Source organism: Natator depressus, chromosome 5 (genome assembly GCF_965152275.1).
Source record: "Natator depressus isolate rNatDep1 chromosome 5, rNatDep2.hap1, whole genome shotgun sequence".
In the NCBI taxonomy this organism is placed as follows: Eukaryota; Metazoa; Chordata; order Testudines; family Cheloniidae; genus Natator; species Natator depressus.
The window spans coordinates 99,675,908-99,692,839 of NC_134238.1; the positions used below are offsets into that span (position 1 = coordinate 99,675,908).

Sequence of the window (16,932 nt, forward strand, 5' to 3'; positions counted from 1 at the left end):
ATTTAACTGAATTTTTGGGGCGTCGGGTGTAGTTCTGCTTGAGTAACAATCGGACATAGTTTTAAGGTTACAGTATGGTCTCACCTTGTTTTCCAGTGGATAAGTGTTCTCTTTAAAAAAAAAAAAAAAAATTACCTGTCTAGTTTGACATGCCATATCACCTTTGGCAGTTTTAGCTCGAAGAATTTGTCTGACCCTGCATCAAAGCTCTATGTATGAGAAACATGGGGTCAGAACCATTACGGGGAGAATGAGTAGTCTCCCAAGTATTAAAGAATAATTGGCTGTTCCCATTAACTATTTTGAGCTATTTGTTGAAATGTGAAAATGGGTGGAAGTGGTCACAGGATTGTGTAGTAGCATTGTGCGCTCCTTTTATGTAGTTCTATGGCAGCAGCTTTTGAGATAAGGTGTGGTGTTATGGACTTATCTAACCAACTTGTCAGAAAAGTGTGTTCCTCTTTCTGATTTTGTCTTCATCCTCTCTCCCTCCCCCTCCCTCCGGTGGACATCTATGGTCTGTTTTGCTTTCTAAAAGAAAGCATTGGTTTCTATGGGGGATGGGCCAATTGGGCAGCTGGTTTTGATATTAACTTCATTAGATTTTCCTGGGTTTTTGAGCATTCCTTGCCTTTGGGAGAAAACACTTGGACAGGGAGAAGTGGAGAAGAACTAATGCTGGAGCATCATCTAACAGGAAACCACACTGTGCACATACAGTTTTCATAATCCACATACTGCATGCATAAACTGTTGTACACGGTGAAGGAAACCCTAGATGAATGCTTGACCAGCTCCTTACTCTCTCCCCTCTGCTCATGGCCTCACTGTGGACAATGAAGGGTTACTGTCTTCCAACTAGTGAGACATCAAAATAAATGTTGCCTGTAGCCCTGTTCTTACTCCTTCCACTAATCCATACTTTCTTTTGTCCAGGGCTTAATTTGTGCCAGGGCTTGCTGCATTAATTATGAATTTAAAAAAAATTGCTTAAGCCCCGGCACCTCTTTCATTACAAATTAAGTACTGTTTTTGTCAGTCTTGTGTTTGATGGGTTGGGTTCCCCCAGACTCTGTCAGACACATCAGAGCTAGGATACAGGAATCATGTTTGCTGTCCCCCACTGCCTGGTGCTTTTTACTGCTCCTCCACCTTGCAGAGGGTTTAGGGTAAGTAAGTAAGTAGTGCCATCCCCATTCTAGGTAGGGGGGAAGAGAAGCGTGGAATGAAAAACCTTATTTCACAGACGCTGGCTTCCATTTCTGAATGTTCAGTTCTTCTCCATCAGCACACAAATGTTAGCATTTGCATGCACAAATCCATTTGGGCAAATAGTGTTTATACACCCAAACTCCATCTGCACATGCAGGGGTCAAAATAGAATTGTCTCTTTACCTCACCTGCAGGCCCTGACTCTTTTTGATTGCTTTTAGGATATTCATATACTGTATTATAAACTGATAACTGCTAATAAGAGTGTCATTCATTTAAAACGTGAAAAACAAAATCAGTTTACTTATCCCTCTGAATAAATTTGACAAGTGATAAATCCTCAACACTGGGAGTTGAAAAGTTCCATCCCAAAAAGAAAGCAAAAGGTTCACTTGGTGTAGAGCTTTCCAGGAGTGGTTTTGAAATGGACATTCTAACTACATTTTTTTTATATGCCTCTTATAAAGACAGAGAAGAAAATTGTCAGTTTGAAATCTGTAGTGCTCTTTTTTTCCGTGCAAAAATTTTCGTTTGCACCGACCCAGGCTGTTCTCTGATCCTTCTCCCTCTCTTCTTGTCATTCACAATCCCTGTAGGCCAGCACTCAGCTTCAGCTCCTAACTCCAAGCCAGCTAATCGACTGCTCCACCGGCCACTTCATTTCTCAATTTCCCCCTTCTCTGATTCCCAGTGCCTGTGATTCAGGATTGCAGCTTAGATAGGTGAAGAGTTTGGGAGTACCTCCATTTACCAGGGCCGCAAAGCTGTTTTTATGGTATATGAGCCGTTTCTTATTCCATGGTTCAGAGAGCTCCTCCGCTATAGTCATCAGGATGAGGCCCCAGGCAGAACTTGGATAAATTTCAGTATTTAAGTAATAACTACGTAAATAGTCCTTCCATTGTACACGTTGCTGGCACTTCCCTAGAACTTTAATTTGGGATTTTTATTGTTTGTTCTCTTTCAGCTATTCATCTTTATCGGTAGTTCATATCTTTTTTTAAAACAATATTTTCAAGTGGTTGAAAAATGTTTTAGATTATTAAGGCAGAATGAAGGTGATGGTGATGTTTGGCTTTTCAACATTATTAATGTCATTGAACAAGCCAAGACTGGGTGTTCCTGTGATTCATGTACACGGGGGTGGGGCAGTGAAGGGTGGGGAGGGTCAGTTTTCTGCCTTATCCACACATACATCTTTCCTTAGTGTATTTAGTGACAGTTAAGCATATGCACTGAGAGAATAAACCTGTGACTTCCTGAGAATACTTTCCATTTCAGCTATTGCTCTCTACATTAATTGGCTTCCAAGATTCCTTCCCTGATTCCCAACCTCTGCATATGTACCTACCACATTTGGAGAAAGGCTTTGTATTGTGAATAGAAGTTAGTATGTTTACTTCAAATGATATCACTATCCTCTTCCAAGCTTCCAAGTGCAATAACTCCTTGAAGGAGTGGGTGGTATTTTATAACAGTGATTTGTTTTTTAAATAGCACATGGACTAATAACTGGTCAGCTAATTCCAGTTTCTAGCCTCAAATTGTTTTTATGGCTGATTTCTATAAACCTGTTTTGTGAGAGGATTATAGAATGGAAATACTAACACAAATTATACCATTCACGCACTTGTAATTTGTTATGTCACTTCCCTTACTTCACCTATTGTAAATACTTAATGGTGCCCTTTGGCCTCCTGTGCTTCAAACCGAATGCCCTCTTCATATTTTTCTACTGTCAGCCGTCCATTCTTGCAGGAAATGCGTTCTCCAATCTTTCTATTTGTGGGAAGAGCTTTAGCTGTTAGAAGAGCTTAATTGGAAGTAAATACAATTCTTTAAGCTGGATAATAGCCCGCTGCAGTGTATAATGCCTGTACCGCAGTAATAAAGAGACACTATCAAATGCTATTTAAATGTCAGTTTGTTTTTTAAGCTGCTCTCCATTGTTTGTAGTATCATCAACTTCTCTTTTGCATTGCTTGTTATACACTGTTCCTTGTCTTTGGGGCGTTTATTTTAGGGTTTGGTTGTAGTTGGGTTTTCTGGTTTTTTGTTTTTTGCTCTGCCATATTCCTTTTTTTTTTTTTTTAAATGAAGTTGAAGGCAGCGTGCCTTTTTCCCTCCTACTTTGTTTCGGAATCAACACCTGTGATGTTTGCCTGTTTGTTCAAATGTCCTAAAAGCTAGACAGTTAAAAGGGCAGGTTAAGTGATGGTTGGAAGGAATGGAAAACCTACAGGTGAGGAGCAATTGTGTGATTCGCAGCCTCCTTACTAAGGTGGATGTCTAAGATGATTTGGTAAGGACTAGGAGAAATTAAATCTGTGATAAATTCCCTTTTCTCTTATTATACACCTTCTTAAGGTCAGTATCTAGGACATCTCAAAGCAAAACTTACCCCAGACTTAACACAGCAAGCCGCAAGAGGCACTTCGGAGGGTGGTAGAACAACTCACTTGAGGGCAGCGTACAGAGCCTTCTTCACAAAGGTATCCTGAGAAGTTTGCACAGTAAACTGGGAGACTGAGCTTGCTACCATGCAAATGTCCAGTGGGGATGTTCATCTCCTTTCTGCCCATGATGTAACTGTTGCTCTGGTAATATGGGCATTGGCCCTTATGGCGAAGGGAAGGGTTTCATCTTTAAGCCTCACTAATGCAATCCTTTACCCACCTAGCAATATAGGCGTTTCCCCTTTTTTGGGTTCCCTGTTGGGGCAGAAGAAATGATCAGTTCTTCTGACCTATAGGAACCCTTCTCATATCTAGAATATAGAGTAACGATTCATTATTGCCAAGAGAAGGAGTACAGGGACAGAAGCATCCCACCATCTCCTGTTTCAAGGTCCTGGTGACATCATTTTGATTTGTTTTGTTTTTGTTAACCCATCAAAGGACCACAAAACACACAGTGTTTAGTGGAAGTCATAGGCAAATGTTCGTATGAATTCTTTGTTTTAGAAAGTACTAGATTTAAATAATAATAATTAATCACAAAACCTGGAAAAGTTTCAACACAGTAAATCCTGTTTTGTACTTTAATATCTGTTAAGGGTGTCTATAAATTATTTTACATTATCCAAGCCTAGTCATGGCACTTAAGCAGGAAATAACCAGAGCAGGCAGCAACCTAACTACCCAAGATAATCCAAGGTATCGGTTGCTTTTCCCTTTCTCTGGCTTTTTAATCACCCCATTCTCCTTAAAATAAGCTGCTGTTTTCATCTTCAGTGTTGGTTTAACTACATAGACAATAGGGAGCAGCGCTAAGGAAGAGAAGTGACACCAGAGAATACACAGGTGATCATAATTTCCATGTCCCATTACATGCACCCTCACTAAGTTAACTGTCCAGCCAATACCCAATAAATCCCAGTTGTGTTATTGGGGCTGTATAAATACACAGATTTTAGAATCTTGGATGAGAGTGCTGTCAAGTTTTGCCTGCTGCCTTCATAGGGACTGAGTTGCAACTAACACAACCTCTATAAAGCTAGCTGCTGAGCATGTATGTCCATTGAGTTATCTCTAATGTGTTCTGGCTTTCTGACCATTACCATCTTATCTGAAACTCTGTTTTTTCAAAGAGAACTGCATGTCTCCCAAATCCTCTATGTAAGTAAGGCTGTACTGTAACAGACTGCAGTATTTGTTATCTAAAATAGTTTCCCATTTGGAGTAATCTGAACTTTAAAATAGTTAGAAAAATATTGGCAGATATTCAACAATACAGTTATGGATGATGTAAGCAACCTACATTTTCAGGTACGTGTTCTCAGTGTTTGTGCTGCTCAGACCCACTAAGCCCCATGCTCTTCACTGTGGATACAGGATTTAATATCTCTAATTATTATTCCCTTTGGATATAAATGGCTTCCAGTTGCCATGAACTGTGTCATCCCAGAAGTGAATCAATGGCAACTGCCTTCACTGTACGTTCTGCCAAACCAAAATAAGAGTAGCAGGACTGAGAATTTGAACATCTTAATTACAGCTATGAGTGATGTGAGTAGTGCACAAATACTCCCCTCTGGCTTTATGCATAATAAAATTCTAATAATGTTATTGGTCCCCTGACAGAGAATTAAAAAACAGATCTCTTATCCAGTGGAGCTTGCTAAAGATGTAATAGGAGGCTAGCAGTGCTCTGGGTTATTTTGAAGCCTTTGAATACAAACCCCCTAATATATTGTGTAGTTGTATTTTGAATAAATGAAGCCAACTTTTCCTTAAAATTGTTGTCTGGGTCCAGTTGGCATAAAAAGAAATGAAATGTGAGGTAGCTTTTTTGTTTTTCTTGTGGTGTTCTTGCTTTAAGAATTTGTATATCTCTTCTCTCCCATCACAGCCCCCCCCCAACACAATATTATTATTTCTTTAAATTGTCATTGTTACAGAAATGTCATATTTGAGTTGTCCTGTGCTTGTGTATGCACATGTGTGAGAATCAAATTTCAGGTAGTATAACTGCACTGAAGTCAGTGGAGTTAAGTTTGAGCAAATTTGTTTCTGCTGGTTTTTGAAGTACTGTGAAGTAAGAAAGGTAAGTTCCCAATCCCCATCCCCCTTTTTTAAGACTACTATGGCAAATTACAGTTCAAGTTGGAAACCCTGCTTGGACATAGTTGTCAGTGAAGACTAGTGCCTTTATATGATTGGGAACAGATTGAAGGGAACAACTAAAAATAGTTATAAGTTATTTAGAAATCACTTCTGAACACGCTTTATGGGAATCTATGATAAATATCAGTTAATAAATTCCTACTCCTTTTATGACATCATCTTGGTCCACTGTGCCTAGCATGAGCAGTGGCTAGGCAGACTCAGAGCACTGCTCTCAAGCTACTGCTGGGGCAGTTTGCATGAAGGAGATTCTCAGTGAAATGCGCACAATGAAATCCACTAAAAATATTGGGACAGGTAATAAAATAAACCATCTGTCCTGCAATTGTGAGGTCTGCTGGCAATTTTCACTGCATTGTACCATATTCTGCAAATTCTAAACTTCCATTTAGAGAGAGTTTTTGCCCTCTCCTTTGCAAATATATAGATATCAAGTGTAACGCCAACCCCTTGCCAGGCTTCCACGCCTCTTGACTCCAAGCAGAGGCCTGAGATGTGAAGAGGGTGGCTCCTTTGGCCCGCCATCAAGGCTCCTGGGGCTCCCCTGCCCCTTGCAGGTTTCTGAAGGGTGAAGAGAGGTTCTTTTGGCACCTCCACTATGATCCCTCTACTCTTCAGCCCTTTTCATGGAAGGATTCCTGATACACCCTTCCCCTGCCCCCCCCCCAATCCCATGCTGGGGCTCAGCGACAAAGACTCCTTTCCACACCCAAACTTGGACACCGCTGCCACGCTACTGCTTTGTTATTTGTAAATATCCTCTTTCAGGGCTTGGGGAATAGTGTATGTGAGAGGGACGCTAACATGCTAGTGCTTGAGTCAGGATGTGCAACTGACCACCTGCAGTGAATCTTGCACAAGTGCTGTCAAGTGCACAAACTGAAAAACACAGTGAATAAAACTAGTTTATTTCAGTTGCAATAATGATAGAGGGTATTTGTGATAATAGTAGGTATATAATTTCCGTTGGAAATGTGTTGTCACACTGGCTGGTGTCCAGTTTTCACGCGGTTGAAGCTTGGCCGGACTCTGAACAGCAGCCCAGGCACTGGTGCTGTCTGTCTGCAGATGTGGAAAGATAGCACTGGACTGGTTTCTGCTCTTTTCACATTTGAAATGTTTTCTTGCAACCATAAGGGCTAGAAGTTTTTGTGTTGTTTTTTTTTTCTTTTAATTGAAAGTGTTCTGTAGAGTGGATGACACTCACCAAGGGAAGCTTTCTACTTGCTATGGGCAAGTGGATTTTTCAAGCATTGGGCCATGAGGCAAACTTTTTTCACTTAGGCCTCATCCTCTTTGCCACTTGTGACTTACATACCTGTGAAAGGCTGATCCCTGAGCTCATCTATCCTTTGATGAAGGATTATGTGTGTAAAATGTTTAGTTTTTAGTGTTACAGAGGGAAGTGGGGGGGAGGCGGGAGGATTCTGCTTTGTTGTACCAGTTAACTGGTACTAGGACAACTGTAATAGTTGAGATACTCCATATTTACACTGGTACTAATGACAGAAGAATTTTTCCGTCGTGTCTGTTAAAACTTTTGAAAACGAGGACATCATGGTCCAGGACAGGTACTGTCTGGACTGGAACACTCTCCTGTTCCAGCGATGACCCTGCCTGAATGAAGACTGCCAGTTTTTCTGAATTATGTAGAAACATGTGATGTAGGTGAACGGAAAGTAGGCTATCCCTATCATTGCTATTTATAACTATTATTTTATTAATACATCTCTACGTTTTTCTTTTTACCTGCTATTTAAAACGAGTTAAACCATGATCTTCAGAATTGAAAAATGAATGCTGTAACTCACTGCCACACTAACTGCCTTGAGTGGTTAAGAGTTGGTCTCATCTGTTACTAGCTTATGTAACTTACATGTGTGCCTGAAGTGGCGATCCATTACAGAAAGTGTGTATCAAATCTCACAAATGTGTTGTCACCAAGAAGAAGCTACAGCTTCAGAGCAATTTTTCTCCCTTTTTTTTCTTACATTGGCAAGGCAATGGCAAAGGTTGCAGAGTTCTGTGTATTAACAAACAAAAAATATGAGAATCTGAAACTCTCCCCTGGGCTATTTTATATTTTAATGATGAGCTTGTTATTGACATTGACTGTCCTTGAAGAAAAACAGGCCCTTTTACAAGCCCATGTTACAGACAAATTAACTTTTGGAGGGGTTTGCTAAGGACATCAGATGTTTTGTTTCTTCTGCTTTTGTGTCAGATTGTATCAGGGTATTTTGTTTACTTAGTGGTTGGGTCAGAAACTGTCTGACAGAAACTGTATGTTAGCAGCCGCATGTTAGAGAAGAAGAGTCATAGAAAACAGGGATGGATTCTTACCAGAGCTTGCCACAGTACACATCCATTGTATAAAGTGGTGGGCTCCTGTGATTGATGATCAGCCTGTGCAGTTCAGGTGGAAGTGAGTGCAGGGCTGTAGTTGGCAGTTTCATAGTGCTTCCTTCTCTCCGCAGAGGGTTGTTAACCACATTTACCAAGACTGATATGAAAGTTGGAGGGTAGGCTCTCTCTACACTGCCCATGGTTCCTGCTTGTGCTGGGGACTCTTCCTGTGTTTGGTACCTGGTAAACATTTTAGCACTGCCGCTTTTTATTTTAAAAAATTTGAAATATTTGCTAGTGCTTTTAGCACACCAGTTTTAGCAGGACTCAGCTTTGGGAGAAAAGAAACTTTTGTATTTAAATTGAAAGAATTTATGCATGTTGCTTCAGGAGTTTCCTTGTATTACCTATTTTTGAGTGAATTATAGCTGTTTTGTAATGTGAACAGCCTATCAGAATCAACCACGCTGGATTCTGAAGTTTTCAAATACACAACCCAAACCACTTTGTCTGCTCTTCTGACCAAGATTGTGGTCCAAATATTCAAATGACAACAATGGAAATGAATAGAAATTACGTTCTTAGGTTCTTAAATCTTACTTCCTGCTTCAGCAATAGATGAAAGCACACTGTTTATTGGAAAAAGTCAAAGTCTGCAAGGAAATAATTAAAACATATTTCACAAAAATGCATAGTCTGTCTATTTCTCTGGACTAATGCATGGAGTTTATAAAATACAGAGGAGCGCTCTTACCATGAAGTATTATTTTTATAAGAACAGCTTCTCTATAAGCAGAGCTACACTTGAAAGGCAACTATAATTAGCACATTGTGCTGCATGTTGAGGTCTTCCAGGGTACAATGCAAGCATTCAGGACTCCTTATTCTGCCAACTATAAACAGAATGTCATTGTTGTCCTGTTCTGTCACCACGTGTGAAATTCTCCAAAGAAATATGAGCAGTTTCAACTTTTTTGTTTTCCTGTCTGGTTTCCTCAACTTCAGATATCTGAAATGAGGAGGAATTTGATAGGTCAATACCTTATCATTTCTATCTCTCATGTCAAGGAAGGGAGATTGTCAAAAAGAACAGGCAACGTACTGCCAAGAGAAATAAACTGGCACAATATATGCATACAAATAGGACCTAATCCTTCCTTGACGTAACTCCGTTGAGGATAACTTTGCAAACATAAACATACCTCTCTAACCAAATTAAAAAATGAAGGGAGGTTAGTCTCCTCCTAAGGTAAATGGAAATAAAACAACCAGTGAGCAGAAAGACTTTTTTTCTTTTTTTAAAGCCAAAGTTTAATCTCAAACTGTGGGTCGGGACCCCATTGTAATGGGGTCACCAGGGCTGGCATGAGACTTGGTGGGGCCCAGGGCTGAAGCCAAAGCCTGAGCCCCATCGCCCGGGACTCAAGCCCAAGCCACACCGCCCAGGGCCAAAGCCTGATGGCTTTAGCCTTGGACAGCAGGGCTCAGATTACAGGCCCCCACACCCCGGCGGTAAATCCATTCGTCTTTGGGCCCCCCGCCCGGGGCAGCTGGGCTTGGGCGGGCTCGGGCTTTGGTCCCCTCCTAAGGGGTCATGTACTATTGTTTGTTGTCAGAAGGGGGTTGCGGTTTAATGAAGTTTGAGAACTGCTGCTCTAATGATATGATCTGTATCTGCATGCGTGCCCACATGGACAAAAATGGGTGGCCTAGTGCAGTAGTAGTGAACTATCACTCCTCTTTCTGTCACAGTCAATTCTGTTAATGTGTACAGGTCCCTCTTCCTCTTCAGCATGTATCCTGCTAGTTGCTAGGCAACCAGGAGTGATTTACTGCGCAGGCTTTCTATGAGGATGCTGTCATGGTTATTATTTTTAATTATAAAAGTGGGGGGATATGGATTAAAACAGGAGTCTGTTGTTCATAATTAACAGTTTTCTTCCAACATACCCACAGCATGGCCATTTGAGACTTCTCTAGAAAAGAAGTGTTTTGTAATATATTCTAACCCTGTCCATTTATGGTATGGATATGTATGCACAAAGGGAATAGGAGATGGAATCCTTGTGTGAGAGGAGGTTCAGTAAAAAACGGTAAAACTCTGTGCTCTCATTGATCTCAGTAGACTAAGTCATTTGTATCTGCTGCATATTTCAATCCTTAATGCTTTTTCCTATTCATGGCTTTAAATAATTTGCAGTAATGAGTTGTGCCAAATTGCAAAGGAATTCATTGTTTGTGTTGCATTTTTAGCCTGATAAATAGAATCTATGACCAAAGCCATAGATAAAATTCTGCCCTGGTTTATTTTTCAAAATACTGGATTTTAGTTTGTTACTATTTAGTTTCATAATTAGAGAATATAAGACCGTCTATGTATATACTTATGTAGCCATGACATACAAAAGCTATACAGACATCAAGGGGCTTTTCTTATGTACAGTAGTGAGAGAGAAGCTTGAGTGGTTTAAAATGTGAACAGAACACAGATTATTCAGTAGTTTTTTGCTTTATATTTAAAGGATATCACTACAAATTGTTTTTAATTGCTGTCAGAATCTGAAGTACAGTGGGGGCCAATCCACTATGAAAACAGCTTGTTGTTTCACTTTGAACTCGGGACTGCATTGCTTCTGCTCAAATAGACTTTTTTCTATTGAAGTACGAAGCTTCTAAAGTTTCAAACATAGCAGTGAGACTCACTCCTTCTGGGGAGCTCATCCAGGATGTCAGTTTTGAGGAGTGGTAGAAGTTGTGAATTTGGTTTGCCAAACCTTTTAAATTACAGAACAGCAGGTATGCTTTGCTAGCAATAATAGCTGTTTAGGTTTTTTCAGCACTTTAAAAGACTGTATTTCACTGTATGATGTAATTGTGTGGCTGTGGTGAACATCTGATGCTAAAGCTACTAACTTTTTATAGTTATTTTGCAACAAGGAATCTGGCCCTCTCTCTCCCTCTCTCTCATATATGTATTGTGTATATGTAAGTAATTAAGTGAAGAGGTTAGATTTTTAAACAAGGATATAACAAGTATGTCTGTAAAATGGCACACATCTGTTAGTTTGTGAAAACGCACAGTTGTTTACACAAAATAAGTAATTTTGTACATATAACTGTAAGTTTTTGTTTGCTTTTTATCTGGTGTACATGCCATTTTGCAAGCAACTTGTTGCATCCTCTGAAAATTAGCCTACTGTGCAGTATATGTATATTTTACACACACATACAGGCGTGTGCCAGTATTAAGGCTGCCTGTGCAACTTTAATTGAGCCCCCTTATGCATATGCATTATAATAGTCTTTGATTATGTAATCACATACTATTTTTTTCTTCCGCACAGGATGGATTATGCTCAATTAATGAGCTAGCTATTCAGTATTTTTTCTCCTCATTGTTTAATGTCTGGCCTTAGGACTTATTTACTGCACTCTATCCAAACCCTGCTTTGAAGACAGAATTCTTAATTTCTTCATGAGCTTTTCTGTGCTGCTCATCACTGTAGTATCTTAGTGCTTCACAAACCATAATGGATTTTCACAGCACTTCTATGAGAAGAGTGACATTATCCCATTTTACAGTTGGGGAACTTTGGCACAGATTGATTACGGTCAAAAGTATGTACTAATTTGGGGTGCTCAATTTGAGATATTAGGACGGGGTAGTCAATAGGTGGACCGCGGTCCAAATCCGGCTGCCAGACGCTTTTGATTGGGCCCTAAAATACTTCTATTTACTTATCATTTTTGCAATTTTTTTATTATTATTTTCTCTGGCGTCTGGACCTTGACTATACCTTGACCAAGAAATTTGGACCTTAACAAAAAATAATTGACTATCTCTGCACTAGGTCATGATTTAGCATTATATAGCATTTTATGTGTTCAAAGCACAGGTCCTATTAATTTCATTTGTAGCTTTGAGTGCTTAGCACTTTTATTAATCAGACACCAGGATTTTAAGTCAAGCACCCAAAAAATGAGGAATACACTTTTTGTGGCCACTTGTAAAGATTTCGTAGGTTTTTGTGTGTGTAATCTCCTAGGTGTATAAAAACAAACTGGAAAAACTATAAATTCTATCAAGTGGTATCACAATGACACCTCCATGGGTCATCAGCAGGGTGGGAACCTTTAGGTCCTCCACATAGACCTGTACCACTTGAGCTAATGGAGTAACGGAGTAACTTATAGCACTAGTAGTTTGTCATTCTCTATATGGACCAGCTCCAGAGGGAATGAGTCACTTTGCCTGTGGAGTACACAAATACTTGCTCACAGCAGAGGACTGGTGAGACTCAGGAATCTTGGGTTCCGTTCTAGGCTCTGGAGGGGAGTGTGCTTTAGGGAGCACAGACTCTTACCATTCTCCCTCAAGCTTTGACCCCTTTTGCCCTGTCTTGTCCAACCTGTCTCAGTCTCCTTCCCCAGCCAGTAACAGTTCCTCCTCCAAGCACCTTTTCCACGCTCTTTCCCTTTCCCCATCCCCATGATGTCTCCCAATGTCCCTCCCTGTGCTCCTCATCAAATCTGTCTCTCCCATTCCCCCTCCCTCTTCCTGGCTCCTTGTCCCAGTCTCTTTGCCTAGCCATTTCCAGTCTCTCCCCTCAGGCCATCTCCTTGTCCAGTGTCAGTGTGTTATCCCCCCAGTCATCTAGTTCCATGCCCAGCCTCCTTGCCGAACCAGCCTGCCTTCCATGCCAGCTCCAATCTCCTTGCCCAGCTAATGTCAGTTTCCCTACATCCCAAACTCCCAGTTGCCATTTCCATTCCTCCACCACCATCGACACCAATCCACTTCCCAGTCTCTGTAGACTCCTTGTCCCAGTCTACTCCTTTCTTTCCCCGCTGGTCCTGCATTTGAATCTTGTTATTGTTGCCTCCTCCATGCTGCCTGCGTGTCTGCAGGAAGGTCATTGAGAGCACAGAAGGGACAGGCTCCCTGCTTTCAGTTCCAGCACCCAGCCCAGAGCAGCTATTACAGGGAATGTCCTTATGCACCCCCATACCGCTGGGCTGGAGCATGTTCCATCACTCTGTGGGGATGGTGCATGTATTGTCTGGTCAATACTAGGAACTGTGAGAGGCTCAAGTACGCTCAGTGAGGACAGACTCTTTCGAGGTTTCTAGCTAGTAAGCTCCGGCAAGTGTCTACTGAGCAGGTACAAACTATGATTTTTCCCCCAAAAGTTTATAACCTGGCCAAATTGGGTTGGATATTTATGGGGACAGTAAAGGTACCTCCGACACACAGGCCACCCCCTACCAAATTTTGAAGAAAAGCACTTCAAAGAAGAGATTGCCAGAATATTTTTTAACATGGGCAAAAACAACATAGCCTTTCCTATCTTCAGTCTCAAACAGTTGAACCATTTCGGCTGACCTATAGGTGGCGCTACTAGTGCTGCCTATAATACGCACATACAGCCTGTCCCATGCCCTCTAAGGGATCCTTACCAGGGTCTTATACATGTATATAAATAATTGTACATTAATTGTATTACATTATATTATTTCATGAGAACGTAGTAATAACCCCACAGTAAGGCATCAGTCAAGCTTTTATTACAATCTCTCTAATTTTGTCTCCAAAAAATCCTTACACATAAACCTAAAAGGTATTTTTTGTTTGGTTGCTTTTTTGTTGGTAGGTGCATTTTTACCCCCTTTGTCCTCATCAAAGAAGTCAGCTTTCATTGGATGGATCCATAGGTGGCTGCAACACGTAGAGGATTTATGTTCATAACCCTTATAAATGTATGTAATTCTTCCTCCCATCCTGAGTATCACAGTGAGACTAGTATCCTTTAGCATGCAACTGCTAAATACAGTTCACTGTTGTTCTCGCAAAGTCAAAACAAGCCTTTGGAATAGAATTATCTGTCTGTCCATTAAGATTGTCTGTAGTGCCTGTCGTAGTATCTAAGTGCTTCTCAGGTAAATTAGGTCTGCTTGGTAAAGTTCCAAATAGACTTGGTGGTCTTGGGCTCTTTTCTCTTCCATGGTATGAGAAGTTGTGCTTGGAATATCTCTTATTTTTTTCTTTCTATCAAATTCAGCATATAAAAGGGGAGGGGTGTCACAGTCGAACAATATAAGAGCATTAAGTGTGAGGAAAGCAAACTGTGATTAAGAAATCTGGGACCATGTGGGAAAAGTAAGCAGAGGTGAGAAACTGTTTACTCCTCATCATTCCCTTAGAACATGAGGTCCCTAGCCAACAGATTCTATCCTCTGACCCCCAAAACCACAGATATCTAGATGTTCAGATATCTGTATTGGTTACAGGGCATCAAAGGAGGACCGGGCCCTGCTATCTCTTCCCCTTCCCCTCAGCTGTCCTCCTCCCTGGGTCACTTCCCCAGCTCCATGACAGAATAACTTGCAGTGGACTTGTTTGAGAGATATAGCTTTAGGTTTAGCAGAAGACTGTCCTATGGAGACTAGCTGCTCCACCCTGACCTCACTATCAAATAACTACAGAAGCGCTAATAGATAGTAGTGATGACTTGCAGCTTTGCTGCTCAAGTTTTTGGCTTTCTGGAAAATAGGAGTGAGGGTGGGAGATGCTGGGAGATAGTGTTGATTTGCGTGGGTGGCGAATGGTGGGTGTGTGCTATGGCGAAGGGCTACATGTGTTTAGGATATTTTATGTTGCATGGATGAGGCAGTTGAGCCAAGTAATAATCTACCATCTGTGCAGTCTCCCTCATACAGCAAATTAAATTGCTTCATTAGCTGTAGAGTAAAAGTGGTGATTGGTTGAGTTACCTCTAACATCACAATGGGCAGGGACTCTTGTAATTGTAAAGTGACAATGGCTGAGAACATAAAAATGGGACAGTAACAGATTACGAATCCATGATGATTGAACTTGGTGATTATTCTGAACATAACTGATCCTTGATCCTTTGAAAGAAAAGTAAGCGTGCTTATTTTTTATGGTTGGTGATCGCTATTGTGTACGTTTTTCTTTCACTACAAAGCTACAGTAATTGTCTGCTTTGTGTCTTTGTTTTTCTCAACAGTTCAGGACGGCAACTAAGTGAAGTCTTCATTCAGCTCCCATCTAGGAAAGAATTGCCAGAATATTATGAGTTAATTAGGAAGCCAGTGGACTTCAAAAAAATAAAGGTAGGCATCTTAATTGGGAGAGGGCATTTCTTCATACCTTTTCATTCTGGACGTAGAAATATTGGGGCTGTCCATTTAATCGCCACCAAATTGTGATCTGTTTGGACATTACAAATTTGCATATGTTCTGAAGCCTAGATTTTAAACACGGAATTACCATCTAATGCATGGCCAACACCTGAGTGCCCAAAACCTTGTGGCCAACGGTTGCTCTGCGGCACCCTTCCTCAGTTTCCCCCCTCTTCCTTGGGCACCAAAGATCCACCTCACCCTTGTTTCAGGGGCCATTTGAGGTGCCTTTGTTCTCCACCATACATGACACACCAGGGCTTCTCCTCAGATGAACAAGTACTCATAGCTATGTCTGGTCTCCTATATGTAGGTTTATTTGTCCAACCATAAGCATATTACAGACAAAAACAGTTCCTCAGCTCACCCTTTGTCCTAGGGTTTCACAGCTTCTCCTCTCAGGGTTCTCTGGTAATCCCGTTTCTTGTAGCTTCGCAGTCTCAGCCAGCATCCCTTCTTACTCAGCTATCTCTTTTCCTCTTCTGGAACACTGGCAACCTTCCGGAATATCATCCTTCTAAATCTGAATCAACTTCTGGAGTAGCCGGGCTACATCCAGATACTGTTGGGTATGTGGGGAGATAGTGTAAGCAATCCATTGAACCTCTGTGGCCAGGAGGATCCATGCTGTATCCATATACTGTATCCATGCCCCTGGCACTCCCACAAATTCCCTCCCCGTTTCCCATCTCCCTAGTGAGCTGAAGATACCTGGTATTAATCTCTTTTCTTACACACAGCAGTGCAGAGTCTCTGCTGGTTTTGTCCCTTCAGCTCCACACAACAATTGCATAACTTTACTTTGCTTTTTGTCCTTACACGGCTTAGAACTGTGTCCTATTTTAGACATTTCTTTCTAAAAAAATAAATAAAATCAGGCAATATCTGTCACTCCACATAGTTATGACATTTCTAGTAGAGGTTTCTAATATTAATGCATTCATATTTGTATTCAAGATTACAACACAGTGTTAACCAACTGTCCTGTCTTTTTCTTGTCTCTTTTTCTTCCCCTTTTAAAAAAAAAACCAATAGGAAAGAATTCGTAACCATAAGTACCGTAGCCTTGGTGACTTGGAAAAAGATGTCATGTTGCTGTGTCACAATGCTCAGACATTCAACTTGGAGGGATCGCAGGTCTGATTGAAATCACATATGCATTTGTGTTAAAATTAAGCATACATGTATTTTTCATTTATTTTCCATTGTGTTTAGTGCTTTATCAGTGAATTTCTGTTGTTGCTCAGTGATAACTCTGTGTATAAGACCTCTGTTAAAATTCTGTTTGAATTGTGATAGACGCAAAGGCCCAAATGCTCTTCTTCATATAGTATGCACTGGACACAATTGGAGGAAAAGGGCCACAGAGGAGCTGGTTGTAGCTCCCCGATTCTGGGTACAGTTCTGTGCTGGCCCTGGCATAGTTTAGAACAGTCACAGGCCTGTTCTAATGTACACTAAATGGCTGTGGCCCTAAGGATCCTTTTATCACCTGGGGATCACTAGAGTGCAGCGAGGATGCAGAGGAATTGTACAGCAGCTGATT

General features: G+C 41.0%; 1 protein-coding gene across 6 annotated transcripts in view; it reads left to right on the plus strand.

The window, feature by feature from the left end:
• Window positions 1-16,932, plus strand: part of SMARCA2 (SWI/SNF related BAF chromatin remodeling complex subunit ATPase 2) — a 188,022-nt gene that overhangs the window by 164,424 nt on the left and 6,666 nt on the right. For all 6 annotated transcript variants that reach the window (XM_074953295.1, XM_074953297.1, XM_074953298.1 and 3 more), the window contains 2 exons: window positions 15,212-15,317; window positions 16,422-16,523. In XM_074953295.1, the coding sequence (XP_074809396.1) occupies window positions 15,212-15,317; window positions 16,422-16,523 (208 nt within the window). The remainder of the gene's footprint in view (window positions 1-15,211; window positions 15,318-16,421; window positions 16,524-16,932) is intronic.